General features: G+C 35.0%; 1 protein-coding gene across 3 annotated transcripts in view; it reads right to left on the reverse strand.

Annotated features, from left to right (window-relative positions):
• LOC135154215 (BDNF/NT-3 growth factors receptor-like) overlaps positions 1-20,132 on the reverse strand; it is a 48,394-nt gene extending 28,262 nt beyond the window's left edge. For all 3 annotated transcript variants that reach the window (XM_064099576.1, XM_064099575.1, XM_064099574.1), the window contains exon 1: positions 19,418-20,132. In XM_064099576.1, coding sequence (XP_063955646.1) covers positions 19,418-19,746 — 329 coding nt within the window. In that variant the 5' untranslated portion in view covers positions 19,747-20,132. The remainder of the gene's footprint in view (positions 1-19,417) is intronic.
• Positions 20,133-20,658: the final 526 nt, after the last annotated feature.

Here is a 20,658-nt window from a genome sequence, read left to right on the forward strand (position 1 = left end):
TGAATAGGCTTTGTCTCCGAAATGTTATGCGAAAAATCAAAATTTTATCTGTAGATCCCCATATACATGATATACATGATATAATAATAGGAAACGAATCAGCACATATACGTGGACAGGTAATATTAACGCAGGCGGATAGCAGGATGCCTGTAAGATGAATGGCAGTGTCAAATTCTTCAACATTCATACTTTAGAATTCCAAATATTACAAACTTCTTTGTCGGCATTTCCGTGCAATGTCGCTATCAAAATATATCATTGCCATGTCTTGACTTCAAGGATTCGATTTGTAAAGCGTTCATGTTTAAAGAAATACTAAGCTTGTCCACTTTCGCTCTACACGAGAACATACTTTTTATTTTTCATAATTTATGAAATGAAAACAAACATGTGAACATTTTTTAAATGGAAGAAGATTAATGTTATAATATAAACATTTATCTTCTTCCATTTCACGAATCTCTTCATCTTTGTACACATACAAGATACGTTTAGAAGAAGGCGTAAGTCCCTAGAAGCAAAATCTTGTGGCGGGATAAGTCTGTATATATTGACATGTAAGTATAGGAACATAGACATGTAAAACATAAAGAGAACGCTTCTCTCTTTTTTTAATCAAATCCTAATCTAAATTCGGACCAAGCGAACCGCTGGTGTTTTATTTTGATTACTATTTTTGTTAATGATTTCCGATAGAAATGAGCATTATGCATCAAAACGGACATGGCAGTTTTTTGTATTCATTTTATTCATTCATCAATTTGCATGTATCTCTCACAGCCTCTACAACATCCCCCTCAGTGTGAATACCCCCCTCCCCCTTCCTCCGACAATTCATCTATCCTTTACTCTTTTTTTCTCTTTCATCAGAAAATACGACGCCATCCCCTAATTAAATATACACTGCAAAAACTCTGGTGTTGATTTAACACCAGCCCGGAATCTATACATGTCCACACCAGAAAAGTGTTAAATAACACCAGTTTCGTTTTGGTCTAACGCCAGAAAGGTGTTTATACAACATCAATTAGTATTGAAACAGCATCGGTTTGATTCCAAACTGGTGTTGTTTCAATACTTCTCTGGTGTGGACATAATTGATTCCGGGCTGGTGTTATAAATCAACACCGGAGTTTTTGCAGTGTATAGATATATAAATATCAATAACAATAAACAAATTATGATTACAAAAAACCCAGTCCCCGTTCCCTGTGCGGTCTTTCTGTGTTGTCTCCCCATGTTTTATCCATGTCTTTGTGTCTGATCCTGTACTCAAACCCATCTTGATCTTACAACATACGATTGACTGTTTTAATAACAAACAGTCGATACACAACCAAGTGGAATCAACTCCGATGTACGGGTTTCATGATTTTCATCTCCGGTACGCTAATTTCTCTTTAATTAGTTTCGGAACAATTTAATTATATAAATGCACCATGCCACTCTCAATTTGCAGAATTCCAATAACGGTAGACCCAATACCCCATCTCTACGCTCCAACCCCAAAGATTAATTTAGGCGACAGTGCAATCATAGCGAGTAGAGGTGACCCGTTGACATTTTATATGCACGCCTACCCCCGATTTGACTCAATAAATTTTCAGTAATATAGGTGCATGAATATTACTACTACTCCGACCACATGTAGGCTAAGTCTGTTTTAATATATCTCCCTCAATTTGCCCTTCATCCTTGTGGCGACTATACCAACGGCAATGCATGCACAACCCATGCACCATCATTGAACCCCTAAACCAGGCACATTATGTCATCCGATCGACTATCATCGCTTGCTCATTATGAAAATATATTTGATGCGCTGCGATTCCAGGTACCAACGATTAATGGCGCCAAAATGTCATTTTTATTACCATTGCATTTCAGCAATCAAGATGGAGGCACATAACCCGTGTTAGCTTGAACCAAATTCACATGAAATCATTGGTGGAGCCCATCGATACATGGTGATTTCCCTCATAAAAAAACAATGTACAATATTCAGAATACATTATATAATCCAGAAGCATGCTCAGGGCCCTGGGCCTGGGAACGATTTTTTGACTGAGGGTGCTGAAGTAAATTTAACAAGCAAAAAAAAGAAAAAAAAAAGCTTTTCACTACAAAATTGAGATCGTTTTGGTCCGAAGAAATTTGACAAGCAAAACAAAAAAGGGGGGCTTCGCTACAAAATAAAGGTAGTTTTGGTCCCCAAAAATGTGGACAAGCAAAATACAATACACCTAGCACCCCCGCTTTCAGTACACACTGGGTATATGACGTCATGTGGAGAAGGTCCAATGAAAAGAGACAATGATCGTTGAAAATGATTTGCAAAATGCATTGATTCACAGGGCCATGTTACATAAAAAGGTATAAGCAATATTATTATTGATTGTAACTGGAAATCTATGACAAACCATAACATCATTGCACTAAGATTAAAATTAAAATTCAATCGAAAGTATCGATTGTATATGCTGCTCCCGTCTCTATACTATAGTGTGACATGGATGTCATGAAAGACAAATCAGGCCATCAAATATCTGTTTTTAAACAATTAAACAATGTTTGTAAATCATTGCAGCTTACATAATTAAAATCAACATCATGGATGTCGTCGACATCTCACTGTAGATACTGATTTACAGAATGAGAATAGGAGGAGTTTCAGCATTAATTAAATTGGCATGATTAGGTACCCGGAAATGATTCGAGTGCATTTGGAAGTTGAACATGATGAAGCTCGAGTTTACTACTCCAGGAACGAAATTAATATATTGACCGGAACGAAATAATCATGATCGAAGTGACCTTACCGGAAGTTGAAGGTGAATGGTCTGTGCTGGTGTACCAATAAAGCCTCATTTGCATAATGACTGGGTGGATAGTCTTTAATTGATTCAGTGAGGATATTACCATGGACCTTATTACCAATACTGTCAGGTTTGTGGAGAAGGAAAATTACACGATCGGGAGGAGGTTGAGAGTTACTGAGAAGAAATATTAGGGGGGGTGCTGGAGCAGAAAATCCTTTATCCATTTTTTTTTTCAATGGTATCTTGAATGATTGTCATTATTATAATTGCAAATGACATACATGTATATCAAAGTAACTTAGTAAGACTATATTGATGGTAAATCCGATATTGAACTAAATTATAATGGGAATCGTAATCGATATCACTTATACCAGAAACTTTAATCAGAGCGTATTAGATAGTTTCGCCCCCCCCCCCCCACACACACACATATTCACTTTCTTCGAAATTCACATAATTTTGTATGTTATGCATCGCAATGATAAGTTCGCTATTGACTATTGACTAGGTATTGACATAGTAAATGTTCTCTAAAGGGTAACATAATCATCTGACATTTTTTCGTCTTACTTGACATTGTCTCAACTATACACTTTATTTTTCTTCTATGACGTCATTAGGTACTACATTGCATAGTTAAGCGTACGTCACAACTTAATAATGATTTATTATAGGCTTAATGTATGCACAATGGAAACATGATCATGAATCCGAAAAAAACAGGCTTAAAATGATAAATTCTATGGATCAAATTAAACGTGGTCATACGCAAGGAAAAGAGTGAATTCAATCATGGGTCAATGATTCAATGTACATAAATCATCTTGTCCTACCGTGTAAAATTCCCAAATACAATCAGTTGATCGAGTACATTTTCAATTTCAGGCTTTCTGGGAATGCTAATTGGCACTTCCCTTAACTAATTTAAATTACAAATACATTAGACCTAAAATATTGCAGATTTTTGTATAGTAGAACAGACAAATCTAGCAGGTCTAGCAGATCACCATTCCATACATCAAATAAATTATTACTAACGGATGACTACAACATAACTCGAAATCTTTTGAACCACAATTCCGTCATTTCATTTCATTAAACACCCTCCTACTCATATTCCAAGAATAGGAACTTAATTGGAGAAATTGACGGTCATAACAGATAGACCCACCCCCCCCCCCTCTCTCTCTCTCTCTCATATCATTCCTAGAAAGTAACGAAGACAATACACCTCGCTAAAATATTAAATCATTTCAGCTGTGTAGGTTTTTTACAAACGCCAATCTGTTGGTATTTATCATCATCATGTAATATGAACGGAAAGTTAGAATAAAAATGACCATGGTAATATCGGACTAGTAAAGGCGCTTAAAATCATATTTAATAAAAGTTACAAACAGCTCTTGTGGTATAGTCCCAAGATAACTTAATTGATAATTAATTCCTTCTCGGGGGAAATTGCATGTAAATTAAAATCTAAACGGCATAGGGCAAACGCTATATTTTTTCTTGACGGCTATTGATGTTTGTTTTTTACTGCTTTTAATTTTAAATATAGGCCTGCATACTTGAAATTTAGACAACAACCCTGAAATGAAATATGTTTTCCGTCAGTATTCAAAACATGTGCTTTATATCTTACATTGATAATTAATGATGGTCAAATCAGCATTATCATCACTTTACAGTAAAAGCACGCATAACCTTGAACTAATAAAATCTCATTATTTATATTGTATATCTCATTTCATGTCATATAATTTTCCGAATCATAAATAAATTCAGAGTTACATAATATTTCACGTAAACGCTTGCTAAGATATTGCCCCGGGGGCAGTCAAATGTATTGCTGTACAAATGCGTGACCAAATTATTTCCAAACACCCCCTGAACAAGTTTTTCGCGGCTTTATTTACACATTTTGGCCCCTAAACAAGTTGTCAGAATATGACCCCGGAGAAAAGGTTTGAGGGAAAAAACATACCCTAAATACCTTTGGCTAGTCTTTGAAAAAAAAATCTTTGGAAAAAAAAACATACCCTAAATACGTTTGACCCCGCGATTGAAAATTGACCAGTCTTTCAAAACCAACCTTTTTCTTGAAAATCGATGTTTTTCAAAACGAGTGCACGCGCGGCCCGCGTCCAAAACTTAAAAACACCCCTTTAATGTTTAATCGCGGTTTTTTTTTGGTGGGAGAGGGGCCACGCATATGTACGGCAATTTATTTGACTGCCCCCCCCCCCCCCCCTCCCGGGATAAATGCGTCTATACGTATTAGATATCAGTAATTGTATCTAACACGATTACGCAATTACCAGTATGATAATGGTTTTGATATTACTACACTATGTCGATGTGTTGTCCTTCTGTTGTTATTCTTTGAGCTTCCTCAACTCCCCGTGTAAAATGAAATGACCATGAAAGTATTCTGTCCCTCTAATTGTATCTCTTTATAATCCCATATTGACCTGGGCTGTCTGTATTGTTTTGCTGACCTGGTATTGAGCCTTTTCTCTTTTTCATACAAGAAATGGATCAATGAAGAGCTGAATGAAACTTATCGCTTGAGGACCTTTCAGGGCAGCCTGAATGGTCAGTGTTTACCTGTGCCAGTAATACTATTCATCTCTTATTATATGATATGACAACGCTTACGGTATTTTTGTTCATTATTGTTTTAACAATTGTAATTTTGTAATCGCAAGCAATCCAAGTATACATGTATATGTTCTGCAATTCGTACAATAGGGCCATTCCCGAGAATAGGTCATTCATTTCACAACTCGACCATCTTTCATTCAGCACTCGGCCCCAAGCAAGGCCTGTCATCACAGTACTGATCACAGTGTGAAGAAGATATACTGACATTGTGGCTGTTCAAAGCGTGTTAACATGGTCTACTATGTGAATATGTGATTCAAACTGTTGAAATGCTCAAATTGTAACGGTGATTTAACATTGTGCAAAGTGTGAACACACTGTGGAGTTCATTGCAGTAGGAATAAGTGAACACAAATTACAATTCTGCATACGGCATCCATTTTAAGAGACCAGCAACTCCCAGATGGCCAGATCCAAATATAATACAGATTTCAAAAGATTTTGTTGTGGATGTATAATGTTGTGGAATTTAACAAACTTGTTTACATTTTCAAGTCAAAACATCACTGGCCACCAAGCACGATACAATGTCCATATACCCATCTTATTCAAACGAAATCTAAATGCAAGATATATCATTATGAATGTAAATTAAATGATTTTTTCATGGATGTTAACCGTTTTTAGATGATATTTTTAAGCTAAAGTATCACTGGGTATCAAGAACACAATCTCGTACAATAGCCACCCATCCATGCTACCACGTCAAAAAACATCCATCTATAATACCTCGGTCACATACCAGCATACGGCGACCGTACGGCTACAAGCTACATACAGGTGGTTTGAATAAAAATGAACAAAACGGCTGTTTTCGACTAGCCGTACGGCCGCCATGGCCGCCGTAGAGCAAATGTGACCGAGGTATAAATCAGGCTAGCTACAGGTCAGACAATAAATTCAGACGTTTTTCTGAAAACAATAGTCCTACAGTTTCCCCCAACCTCCTCCTTCTCCTCTTCATCACCACCTCCCTCCCTTCCCCCCCCCCCTATTTCTAATATTAGCTTATTTCACGGGTACCCAGGCTCGTCCGAAACAGTTTCCTATCTACAGAAATATGGGGCCAAAGCACCATAAGCATTTGATCAGCTAAGTATACCCGGCAAACCTTGTCATTTGTTGTCAAACTCAATCTGACAATCAAGTCATCAATATTTGGTAAGGGGCGGAGATCACAGCCCCCTTCCCCCCCCCCCCCCCCCCCGATACACCAGCACTCACATTAAGATGTCGTTATACCTTTTGTAAGATGGAGAGGGAAATTGCTTATTTTGTCTTGTTATGTATACGAAGTATTTGTAAATACAATGACAAACTTATCTCCTTGTTAATGGCCTATACTCATTGGTCGTGAGCATGGTGAGACATGTATATCTTGACTAATTTGTATCGAAGTAGATTTACATTAAGAGATATAATCATATTTTGAAATTCATTAATATTTTACTGTCTAACAAAGTCTGGAGTTTTTTAAATCCATACAGCGTTCATAATTATACCGAGAATAAAGACTGAGCGTGGGCATGATTGAGCTTTCTTGTAGCGGATTATTTTGAGGCCATAAACAGATTTAAAGAAATGTCGCTGACGTCAGGTTCACGCATATCCCATTATTAAAAAAAACAGACGGCTTTTATTCAAATTCTCCAACCCTTCATTTCATATATAATTTATATTTTTCTTACGTATTCACAAAAACATCTCATTTTTCATTTGTAGTTATTTTTAAATGGGGAATTACGTTAGAATTTATCGCAACCACAATCTTCTCGAGTGAAATCATTGTTTGCTCCAAATGACGGTAAAAAATATCAAAATGTCGGAATAACACATCTGAAAGGGAGAAAGAGATTGATTGTGTAATTTTCGTCACAGTTGTATATTGTGTGAGCTCTATCGAAATTCAGTATTCATAACTGAATTTAGTGAACGGCATACCATCTCATATTACCGGAGGGACATCACATTTTAACAAAGATCTTGTAATTCAATCAGATGCCTTACCTTGAAGTTCACTTGAAAGGTATGCTTTAGAATGACATGTGTTCTTACTATGTCTTAATCACAGTTCAGACATATATAGGGTATACATTAAGACCATTTGGAATATTTCAGTTTACATGATCATTTAACGATTAAGCGATCCAGTCATTTCATTTTACGATAGGCATACTTGGTCCAAGGGCATACAGTCTATCAGCTCCCCTCTCCAGTTTAAAGGGATGATCCGGGCTGAGAATATTTATATCTAGACGAATAGAGTAAAATTGACTAACTTATATAATAAGCAAAATGCTGAAAGTTTCATCAAAATCGGATAACAAATAACGAAGTCATTGAATTTTAATGTTTAGCAATATTTTGTGAAAACAGTTCATATATGCACGTCGTTATGAATATTCATTTCGTGGGCTGATGATGTCACATCCCCACATTTCTTTTTCTTATGTCATTACATAAAATCATAATTGTTTTGTTTGTTCATACATGTGTAAATTATGTGTCTCCATTATGATGAAATAAGTTGCAGCAATAAATAACTAATGCACTTAATCAGTTGACAATCAAATCGTTTGAATACTTGGTAGATTTTTTTTTAATAAACCTGATTTCATATAATAAAATTCAAAAGATCAAGTGGGGATATGACATCATCAGCCCACCTAATGAATATCCATGAAGACATGCCTAGAACTGTTTCACCGGAATTATGCAAATCTTTAAAATTCAATAACTTCGTTATTTGTTATGCGATTTTAATCAAATTTCCAGTATTTTGCTCTGTGAAATTTACTCTATTCATCAAAATATAAATACCTTCAGCCTGGACCATCCCTTTAAGCTGTGATAAAGTGTTAATAAGGGCATATAAAGTTAGAATAAGTATGTACCAAAGACACTGTTTGGAAATCCGGAGTATTACCCAAATTACAACCATAATCACGATAATATATTAAATAGTGTAAAGAAGACGCTTACTATTTTGACCCGGCTTGCATCGTATACTTTAACAATAAAGTCTACCTCCACCCCACCCCCCCCCAAAAAAAACCGTAAAATTACAGTTAGTTGAGTTCTATAACATGATGGAGAATGCATGGTGTTATCTGAAAATACAATAGACAAAACTTGAATAGTCTAAAGCAAATTTGCAACTCGCTGTCGATCGAGTGTCGATACGCCAAGTAAAGACACATCTCTCAATAAATCTTTTGTTTGGTTTCCTTTACAATAAATTATCAAGATTTCTCTCGAATAAGGTGAACTATATTATGATCACTACATCACCTTCCCGAGACGCAATTCACCATCTTATTCGAATACATTTACCTTTCAGCTGCGTTTTACAAAACTCAATTTATTCGGTAATGTTACCATGGAAACAAGTCCACAACTTGAAGAGATTAGATGGGTTTTAGTAGCATTAGGCCTGCATTATTCCACTGCACTTTATTGCTTTCGTAGGCAGTTGAACATTGCATGAACAAATGAGATTCTTGCGGCACATCCTTTGATAATATGTTGGCTATATCAATTTTATTCGAACGCAATTCACGACCTATCAAATAAATCATGAAGACGACCTTTGCCGTTTATCATTGTGGATGTAGCCTATAGCTATTCCTTTTTTTTTGTAATGTTGTTGTGGTCAATTATCATGATTGTTGTTGTCATATACCCTACTAGATGTGAAGCCTATTGTTTGTAATTAACATATCATTTCCTTTGGTTGAGATGAAATGAAAACATGGAAGATGCCGGGAAGATGAAAGAGAGCAACAACGAAGAACAAAAAAAAATGTTTATGTTCTCAACGGAGCTAATCGAATGGAATGGAAAGACTGTTTACTCACAACATTTTAAGTCGAATAGGTATTCTTATGTACAGTGTGTATCAATAGAAATTTTACACTTTGAAAAAGTCCTGAGAATTGAAAAGATACAACAAGGGGGTAATTTATATTCTTTATCTTTCAAATGAAAGTAAAATTTTAGGCAGAATGTTACTCTTTAGTGAGGACTGTCCATTTTTTGTCAAGCTCGTAGAAATCGGTTTGCGCAAAAATGCTAATTTTCACGCTATGTCAAAGGAAAACGGCGAAAACGAACTGACTGTGCTAGATATTTCTTTTACATTTTTAGTCAATGAAAATAAAACAGATAAATTATAATATTGTGTTACAACTTTGCTACCTAAATTAATATTTTAACTCTATGTAAGCACACCTTTTACCTTCTCTTGTTCCAGCTGGATCTTATAGAAATTCAAAATGAAATAAATCTATGCAAACAAAAGTTTATTAGGTTTTTATCATTTAAAAAGGTTTACATTAACAATTCACTCAGTACTTGTTTATCTACATTTTTCGCAAGGAATGACAATGAATTACAGAAGAAAATTCAAGCCTATAAGCGATTTCATGCGAATTACTCCTGCATTTAAACAGATTTCATCACTGCCTCGGTGTGGGGGGGGGGGGCATTGGCGCTGGAGGGAGTGCTTTGGGGCAAGGAAATCAGTTAAAAAGGTACAAGATATCTTCTTTCATAGCTAAAGGTTGGAGTGAAAACTTTTTGCAAATGTTATATCTAGACGGGTCAATATATGGTTTGACCCGGAAAAAATTGCAACAAAAGGTTTTTCAAATGCTTCTGGCAGTATTTGAACTCAGGAATAAGATACTAAAAATCTACCAAAATCCGCATCCGGGAAAGTAGTTATTTTCAAGATGGCGTCCAAGATGGCCGCCATTCACCGAAAAATGGATATAACTCACTCATTATCCACCCTAGAATCCTATTTCGGTTCATATTCCATGGTCCAAAGGGTAAAATAACTTGGTGATACAATTTAGAGTGAATATTAGCACCCAAGGGGACCAGGAAAATCCAAGATGGCGCCCAAAATGGCTGCCGTAGTCTAAAAATCCACAATTCGTCTAATACTTCCTTAAAGGTAAATGCTAGTTTTGGTAACGATATCAAAATGAGTTCGTACAGAATCCAATGAAATGACCACCAAAGTGTCTGTTTGTATAAATAAAACGTATGTGCCAAAGGATTCTGGAAGAAATTGTGTAATTGCTGAGAAATCAGCAAATAAGCACAGCTAGATTCGGGTAGAGCGTCGGGCACGACATTCAACAGTTCAAAGCAACAATTATACACTGTCCCACGTGCGCTTATCTGTGTTTGGGATCTTCAGTCTGAACATTTTTCAGCGTAGATTTCAAGATTTCACGAAGTTCAGTTTATGTAACTGTACTAAATCTAGATCCTCGAAGATATACTGACAATTAAGCCTTGTTTTACAGACTTTCTCATGAAATCAGTGTTTACTGCAACTACTGGAATTTCTCTTTAAGTGGCTTTAATTTCGGTTTCTATTCAATGGTTTTAAGGGTAAAGTAGTACATCGGGACAAGTTACAAGGACAGTCAGTGGTCTGGTGTGTTAAAAAATCCAAGATGGCTTCAAAAAATGGAGTCAAATTATTGCTGTTGCTACTTTAAAAAAAATAATAGTTTGTTCAATATCCGGGAATAGTTATGATTTCTGTGTCTATACCATGGTTAAATGGGTCAAAACATTGGAATAAGTTACAAAGACTATCGGAGGTCAAGTATGTCCAAAAGTCCACGGTGGCTTAAAAGAAATTATAGTATAAAACAGTAAAATAGCCGCTGTTATTTACAAATGGACATAGTTCATGTAATATCCATCAAGGGCATATGATTTTGATGTTTAAACCATGGTTTTAAAAGTCAGATAATTAGTTACAAGAACATTTAGTGAGTGGTCCAGTACGTCGAAAATCCAAAATATGAGTCTAAAATGACTGCTTTTACTTTAAAATGGACATATTTCATTTCAAATCCGCCAAGGATATATGATTTCGGTGTCCACACTATGGTTTCATGGTTGAAATAATACGTTTGGACTGGTTACATTGATATGAAGTTGTCCAGTTTGCCTAAAAATCCAAGAGGGTTTTCAAAAAAGGTATCTAAAACGACTCTTATCACTCAATAATGGTCAGAGTTCTACAGTATCTATATGTTATGTTGGTGTTTAAACTGTGGTATGAAGGGTCAAATAATACATTCGGACCAGTAACAAGGATGGTTCCATTTTGTCAAAAATTCCAAGGTAGATTCTAAAATTTCATCAAAATGGGTGCTGTTTACACTCATGTAATAATATGATAACTTATGCATTATAAATCATTTCTCACAGGTGGATATTGTATGAACTTTGTCCGCTTCTAAAGGGATGCTCCGGGCTGAACATAATATGATTTAAACAGATAAAGAAAAATAAGGCACACAAAACACTGAAAATTTGATCAAAATCAGACAACAACAAACAAAGTTATTAAAGATTTGCATTATTCCGTTGAAACAGTTCTAGGCATGTCTTAATGCATATTCGAAGAGAAAAATGATGATATCATATCCCCACTTGTTCTCATGTATTTTATTATATGAAGTTAAGTTTATTCAATTTTTTCTACCAAGAACTGAAAAAATTTGATTGATTACTGATTAGTGCAATTGATATTAATTGATGCAACTTATTTCATTATAGAGGAGACACATTGTTCACACATGTATGAAAAATGAAACAATTATGATTTCATGTAATAAAATAAGAAAAAGGAAAGTGGGGATGTGACATCATCAGTCCACCTAATGAATATTCATGATGACGTGGATATAACTATATTTTCACAAAATAATGCTAAACTTTGAAATTCAATATCTTCCTTATTTGTTATCCGATTTTGATGAAATTTTCAGTATTTTGCTCTGCGATTTGTACTCTATTTATTAAGATATGAATATTTTCAGCCCAGAGTATCCCCTCACAGGACAAGTCCAACCCAACAAAAAGTTGATTTGAATAAAAATAGAAAAATACAACAACATAACGCAGAAAATTTCATCGAAATTGGATGTAATATAAGAAAGTTATAACATTTTTAAGTTTCGCTTAACTTCACAAAACATTTATATGCACATACCGGTTGGTATGCAAATGAGGAAACTGATGACATCACCCACTTACTATTCTTTTGTATTTATTATATAAAATATGAAATATTCTAATATTCTCCCCATTGCCCTGTGAAACAAAGTTTTATTTCTCCCTGAACATGTGGAATTATACCATTGTTTAACATTTTATGGTTCAGTCAAGTCGGTCATTATTGTCAAATCTTTAGGAAATGAAATATTGTATAATTCAAACAATAAAAAAAAGCAAGGAAATAAAATTCAGTGAGGGACATCATCGATTCTCTCATTCATGGGAGGGGGGTTATGGGGAGGGGTAGAGGGCAGGGGGGACACACGCCATTGGGTTGGAAGGGGTTTGTATTATTGTTTTGTTTTGCTTCCGTGTTTTTTTTTTTTTTTTCTTGCTTCTTGGCTATTTTCAAACTCCTTAATATAAACAACAAAGGGTCGGGGGGGGGGGTGGTAGGTAGGGTTCAGGGCCGAGACTGATGTTGTTTATAGGATATGAAATATTTGAGAAACGAGGCCAATGTGTGGGGGGTATGGAAAATCCTTGTTAATGGCTTCAATTCGACTAGTTTGTATTAATGATTGATTTTGTGTATTTGGTTGGAAAATCTGTTATGTTGTGAATATTTGACACACACAAAAATAAGTATACGTTGATTTTTAGTAAGTTTTATTGTAACACTATAGGAAAAACGAGAAAATGTAAAGTGTTAATTATATGAGTTTTCAATGTATTCATATATTAATTTGTAAAGATATGATATTGTTTTTGATGTATGTATTTTATTTTGTACATGAATTGAAGTTGTTGACGAATAAAAACTTCTTAATACAAAAAATGTAATTTGCATGTGACTTAATTTTGCATATTATATTTTGTGAAAAATAAGCAAAACTTCAAAATGTCATAACTTTCGTATTTGACAACCGATTTTGATGAAATTTTCAGCATTATGCTTGTCTGATTTTTCTCTATTGATTCAAATCAACACTTTTCTGAGGTGGGCTTGACGTTTAGGTAACAGCAGTCATATTAGAACCAATTTTTTTAAGCCAACTTGGATTTTAAGGCAAAAATGATTAGTGCATATCATGGTAACCAGTCCCAAAGTATTTTTTGACCCTTGAAACCATAGTGTATAGACACCAAAATAATATCCCCCAGGTGTATTTGTAATGCTCTATATCCACTTGTTAGTAACAACAGTCATTTAAGACCACGTTTTTTTAAGCCATCTTCGATTTTTGGAAATTATCTTGACACCTGACAGTCCTATCAAATTAACGAAATGTAATACTTTGCCCCTTCAAACTCTAGTGTAGACACCAAAATCATATATCTCCAAGGTGTATTTCTAATGAATTACATATATTTTTAAGTAGCAACAGTCAATTTACACCCCATTTCTGGAAGGCATCTTGGTTTTTTTAACATATACCAGATAACTGACATTTCTTGTAACTTACCCTAGTGTATTACTTGACCCTTTAAACCATTGTTTAGACAGCAAACTCATATTCCCCAGACGGTATTGAACAAACCATGTCCTTATATAAGTAACATCAGACAAATTTTAACTCCGTTTTTGGAAGCCATCTTGGAGTTTTGGACATACTAGACTGTCCACTGACTGTCAGTGAAACTTGTCCTAATGTATAATTTGACCCTTGAAACTATAGTTTAAACATAAAATCTCATCTCCCAGGCCAAAATGAAATGCGCTTTGCCCGCTTAAAGTATAAGCAGCCATTTCAGAATCAATTTTTGGAATCCATTGTGGATTTTTGGACATAGCAGACCACTGACTTTCCTTGTAACTTGTCAAAATGTATTATTTCACCCTTTGAACCATGGTATAGACAAACAAATCATATTTCTGGATATTGAGCAGACTATGTCGGTTGTTTTTTTAAGTATAGCAACAACAATTTTAGACTCCATTTTTGGAAGCCATCTTGGATTTGTGAACATATTGGACCACTGACTGTCCTTGTAACTTGTCCCAATTTATTATTTGACCATTGAAAACATAGTCTAGACACGAAAATAATATGTCCCAGCCATTTTGGGCGCCATCTTGGATTTGCCAGGTATCACTCTAGCCTGTATCAACACATTTTTTTACCCCTAGACCATAGAATATGAACCGAAATAGGATTCTAGGGTGGATAATGAGTGAGCTGTATCCATTTTCAGCGAATGGCGGCCATCTTTGATGCCATCTTGAAAATAACCACTTTCCCGGATGCGGATTTTTGTAGATTTCTAGTAGGCCTATGTTATTCCTGACGTCAGACAGTATCAAAGACCGTTGAAAATTCATTTTGTTGCAATTTGTTCCGGGTAAGCGTATTTTTGGTCTTATTGACCCGTTTAATCCAACCTTGCTTAAAGCTGAATCCAACAATTTAAGTGTTTGATCGAAAACTGTAAATGTAATATTTAGAAAGGGTTTGTCACTCCTCAAATCTTTCAATTGTTGATTTCAGTTTTTGGCGTCTTACTGAATAACGCCTATACTTTTATTCATATGATTGTTTCAAATGTTGCGCAAATCACTTTTCACAAACTTTTAAAAAGTAAGTGGTGCTTGCTAAAGCGAAAGGATTTGTCGACTATCATATCGTCATTCGCATAATGAGAGCCTTCCTTTACAATGAAAGAGCTTCAGGGTATTTTATAAATACATCATTTTATATGATTATTTCAAAGTGTACATGTTTTCATAGGCACCAGATAAGACCCATTAAAATATAAAGAAAATTTATTTCAATAAAAATGTAATCCCTCTTTATGATACTATTTTTATTGTGTTTCGTATTTTCATCACAAGATTGACGCTGAAAATACTTTATCCACTATTGATAGGCCTACTCTTCATCAGTATTGGTCAATATAACAATTTTTTAATGAATATCGTGTCCAACCGACAATTAGTGGTCAAAGTAAATCAATTCACTGGTTCGACTTAATAATGGGATTGTGGGAACTTACCGGATTTCTGGTTGATATTCACTTTTAAAAATAATTCAAAAAAACGCTGTTTATTATGTGAATCGCACAGGAGTTGTTTAAAAAACAGTGTTGACCATTGCTGTTGTTCGGACACATTCACCAGAGTGTTTACTTTAACAAATCCTTTTTAAACAGTTCATTATTAATCGTTACTTTATTTAATTAAACACACATGTATGCGTATAGTTATACACAACAGTATAAGCCTCTTTGTGGCACGCTATCACTTATTTCACAATTCAATTTTTATCCAAACACTATCAGTTATGTTCAGCAAAACATGCCCTTATTTTGTTGAAGGCGTTAAACACAGACAGTGCCACCACTAAAAGCGATTCATGCAGATTAAGACACTCATCGTACCAAACCTCAAACTTGTTCATTAGAAATAAAGACATTAAAGTCATCAAGAAAAGTACGCCGAGAAAAATATTTCAAGATTTGATTGATTTGATTTGACTGATGACAGTTTATGCTGCAAAAAAAATGAGAATTATAAACCAATAAACGAATCCGATTGCAAAGATATGTGAAATGCCTCGTGCCTCTTTAGGGGCTATTATAATGATTCTAAATCGAAACATTCGAGTATACTAGAGGTTAATGACCCAAGATGTCTTCCAGTGTAGGTACTACTAGAAAGGTATGATTCAATAATCAATACACAAACGCATCGACAAGAAAATCAATGTGTAGGGCTACACCCTTTGCAGTAAATGGGTGCAATATTAGGAAATATATTCCCAGGGGTATTATCGCTGTAAATATCGCCCGTGATTCCTTTATTTGGAGTGAGAAGGGAAAAATGTACAGAAACAATGGCGTCGTCCACGGTCAGTGTTGATTAGCATAATTTATTATTCCAATCTCTCCCTCTCTCTGTCGCACTTCTGACGACGAGCTCCCCTTTTTTTCTCTCCCTCTCTCTCCCCTAACCCTCGCGTGATGTAAGTCTCGACGGTGCATTCAGTGTGTGCGAGGTCACACTTCTCCATCTTTTACACGGATTTATGATAGTAACATACTAGTAACACTCATTCACACCCTATACACGTGCCGCGAGCTAAATGCACAATAATATTAATACTTGCGCAAGTATAGTGTAACAAATATTTCTCAGTTTAAGATAGCAGGATAACTGCTACACATTATATCATAATGTCATAGACCTATTAGTTACTCCTACAAAAGAAAACATGTAGGCCTATCTGTGCCGATTGCAAACATGGATGTTAATTTAGGAAGAGGAAGGCGAACCCTGATAAGGTGTGCATTGTTCGCACATCTTTGCATGTGCTACGCTATGTGATCAGCACGTTTTTAAATGTGTAAAACAACCCAGCGCACAGTCATGAGATTAATAGGTCTGTCCCGATAAAACGCGTCCTTGGAACCGGACTAGACTCTGATTCCTGAAAAACAGAAAGAGGGAGAGAGAGGGGGATAGAAAGAGAGAGGGAGAGAGAGAGAGATATGAGGCGAAAATGGATCAGAGTATACGTAATATAGGGCACGAACGAAATTGTAGGCCTACTATAAACATGATAAACGCACAGAAAATTGAAACCTTAAAACAGGCATGAGCATACTTTACTTCCTGCATATTACTTATAAATGTTGCAATCAAAGCATATTTTTAAAACCTTTCAAAAGACTCGCTCGCAGGATTGTTAAGGCCATTTCATAATACGATTATACCCTACAGACTATTTCTCACTGGTCTCGTCTTTTCTGTATCGGCTTAAGATAATTAGATTCATGTCTGGCTTCATTTGTTGATTGCATCAATCGTGTGCATGTTTTGTCATTTAGTCAGGTCCATGTTACGATGGAAAACACAGTTGAATAATAATATTATCTTTATCACATTTGAATGTAGGCATATTCCAAACAAATCGCGGATCTCATTAAGAATCTTCTTTTTTTCAATGTAGGATACTTGTTAATTCTTATTAACAATTTTTTTCTTCAATGAATATAGAAGCAATTCCCATCCCATATGACATGCAAGTAGGTATTTAAAGGTCAAGTCCACCTCAGAAAAATGTTGATTTGAATCAATAGAGAAAAATTAGACAAGCATAATATGCTGAAAGTTTTGACATTTTATAGTTTCGCTTATTTTTCACAAATTAGTTATATGAAGAGCTCAATTGCAAAAAAGGGTTAGATCTATTTAATATTAGTATAGACTTTTAATTTTTTTTTTAATAAAGATGATACCAAAGAAAGTTAAAATCCCCATTAAAAAGTGGACAAAATGGCAAACAAAATCATTTTTTTCAAAGGGGGTTAGGTTAGATCCATTTCAGTTTTTTTGCAAAAGGGGTTAGATCCACAAAGGTGATTTTTTGGGGAAAAATCTTTAAATGATATGAAGCCAGGCAGATTTCTCTTACACCCAATTTTATGTTCACATGGTATGCTATCATGACAATTCAGTTTCGCATAAGAATATTGCAATATGGGAGAATAAAAAGAACATGATTTTCAAATGGTCTAAATTGGATCTATAACCCCTTTTGCAAACAAACTCTTCATATACACAATTTAGTCACATGCAAATGAGAGAATCGCTGGTGTCCCTCACTCACTATTCATGCTATTTCTTTTGCTTTTTATTGTTTGAATTATACAATAATTCAATTTTTACAGATTTGACAATAAGGACCAACATGACTGAACCATAAAATGTTTAACAATGGTAATTCAACATGTTCAGGGCGAAATAAAACTTTGTTTCACAAGACAATGGGGAGAAAATTCAAACATTGCATATCCCCTTGTGCCCCAGCATGCCTAGGGCACAAGGGGACTTACGTATACCTTTGTTAAAAACTTAATTTCTCAAAAACTATCATTGGATCTAAATGCTGGAATAATATTCCAGACGAATTTGAATTATGACCGACTTTTTAACATTTTAACGTAAATACAAGGCTTATATACTGCGTGTAGATTGCCCTCGATAAGCGTCTTTGGCTTTTTGGCAATTCCTCCATATTCAGGTTACTTATGTTCTGCTTCTTTGGTTGTTCTTTGTATTTTTGTAGCTTTTGATACTGGTATTTTTTGTATTTTGTCCTTTTTAATTAATTCTTGTTTTGTACTTTTATCATGTTTTTATATTGTACAATTTGAATATGGAAATAAATGAATTGAATTTAAATGAATTGAATAAAATAAAAAAGAAATAGTGAGTGAGTGATGTCATCAGTTCTCTCAATTGCATATACCGACCGGGATGTGCATATAGCTTTTTTGTGAAATTAAGCGAAACTTTATCAATGTCATAACTTTTTTTATTTTACATCCGATTTTGATGAAATTTTTAGTGTTGTGTTTTTTTGTCGTGGTGGACTTGTCCTTTAAAAACTTTGAATGCGTTGTGTAAGACTTCATTAAACTGAAGCATGAACTCTGCAATTTCATATTCATAAAGGATTGCCTATAAATCCTTTATTCTATACATCAAATGACGGTAATCAGAACAAAGAAAATGAAACAATACAAAACAAAAACGAATTGACAATAAATCAATCATGGTATGTAGTTTTCTTTTAAAGAATGAAAATATTCTCTGTTTTACTTCACTTAAAATAAATATAATTGTTTACTGTATGTTTAAAGAAAATGTTACATAATTTAATTTTTGAAATCCGATTCATAAGACGCAAAAATAGATGGATGCACAGACAAGTAAATAAAATATAGATGAACAGCCCTACATAGCACTGGATTAATAAATCAATACGAAATGGATAGATTAATGAAATAGATCAATCAACCAAGAAACCAATGACTGTAAACAATAAAAAGAAAACATGGATATAAAGACATTAATAGATGCAAAGGAAAGAACCCATGTCTGATGTACTTACAGTCTGGATATACTAAGCCTTGGATAAAGTGAAAGCGTTGAGAATGCATTTAGTGAAGAGATCGTGTTCGGTATTATACATTCAACTACTGACATGGACGATGTCGGACCTGTAGATCGTTCACCATTCTCAGGGATTTGGGAACACGAACAAAACTTAGGACAAACCGCTTCCCCAGATACACAGACAACCTGAAGTATTAAACTGGCAAAAATAAACCCAGCTATCCAATGTGGCGACATTGACATTGTTACTGCTTTGATATGAAACGCTAAAAAACACAGGCCTGTATAGAAGATAAAAGAGATGCTCAATAAGGCATCCACCATCCAAGCTTCTTGGCGAAAAGCAACTCGACGTTTTATATTTTCACCTCGGCAAAGTACATTCCACTTTACTAAAAGATGAACTCAATGTCCTTTCCATTTTGCTGTAGGTTGATACTAACATGAGCGAATTTACAAATGTAATAATAGCATCTTTACAATGTTTCCACGGGTTAGATGTTCGAGTATTGCCTGCAAAAAAGCATCTTCCTCATCCCGTATTCTTCCCACGCTACTACTACGATGTGTCTGATAAGCGCATGTGTAGAACGAATGATAATTATGCGTGCAAGTGTGATATATTCCACGAGCTGACTCCCTGCATAGGAATAGTGTACAGAGGAGAGCAAGTCGAAGTGGCGTCCTTGAATTGCCCGCAAATTGTGTACAACTTATATCAGCTTGTGCGAGCCAGGCATGGCCATTCGTTTCAAGGAAAACGACCTCATAAATGAGTACAGAGGCTAAATATCTTGACAATTCAACAGCTACCAGTTTCTGAGCAAGCTGAATGTTTTGCCCAGAGATGCATAAGAACTGATTAACGATTCTCCTTAATTTGGCGGATGTGAGGAGTAATCAACATTGATTTTGTGGACTTTTAGCCATTTTTTTTTCATATGAAGGAATGTGGGTGCTTTTTTTTTATATTAAATTGAATATCTTGGGCCAAAACGTAAATGATTCGGTTAGAGGGAGGAGAGGAGCCCGGGAGAGGAAGGGGGAGGGGGGGGGGAGAAACCCCAGCAATACGTTATTTTGTATCAATTGATTAAAGTTAAACATGCGTATAAAATGTGTAGTTAAGAATTTTACCAGAGTTGATTGTAAAATAATAAAAAAATGTTACACCTTAATTTGTTCGCTTAATTTGACAAACCATCTATATGCACAACACAGTTTGTGGGATCGATT

Source organism: Lytechinus pictus, chromosome 5 (assembly GCF_037042905.1).
Source record: "Lytechinus pictus isolate F3 Inbred chromosome 5, Lp3.0, whole genome shotgun sequence".
NCBI classification, from domain to species: Eukaryota; Metazoa; Echinodermata; class Echinoidea; order Temnopleuroida; family Toxopneustidae; genus Lytechinus; species Lytechinus pictus.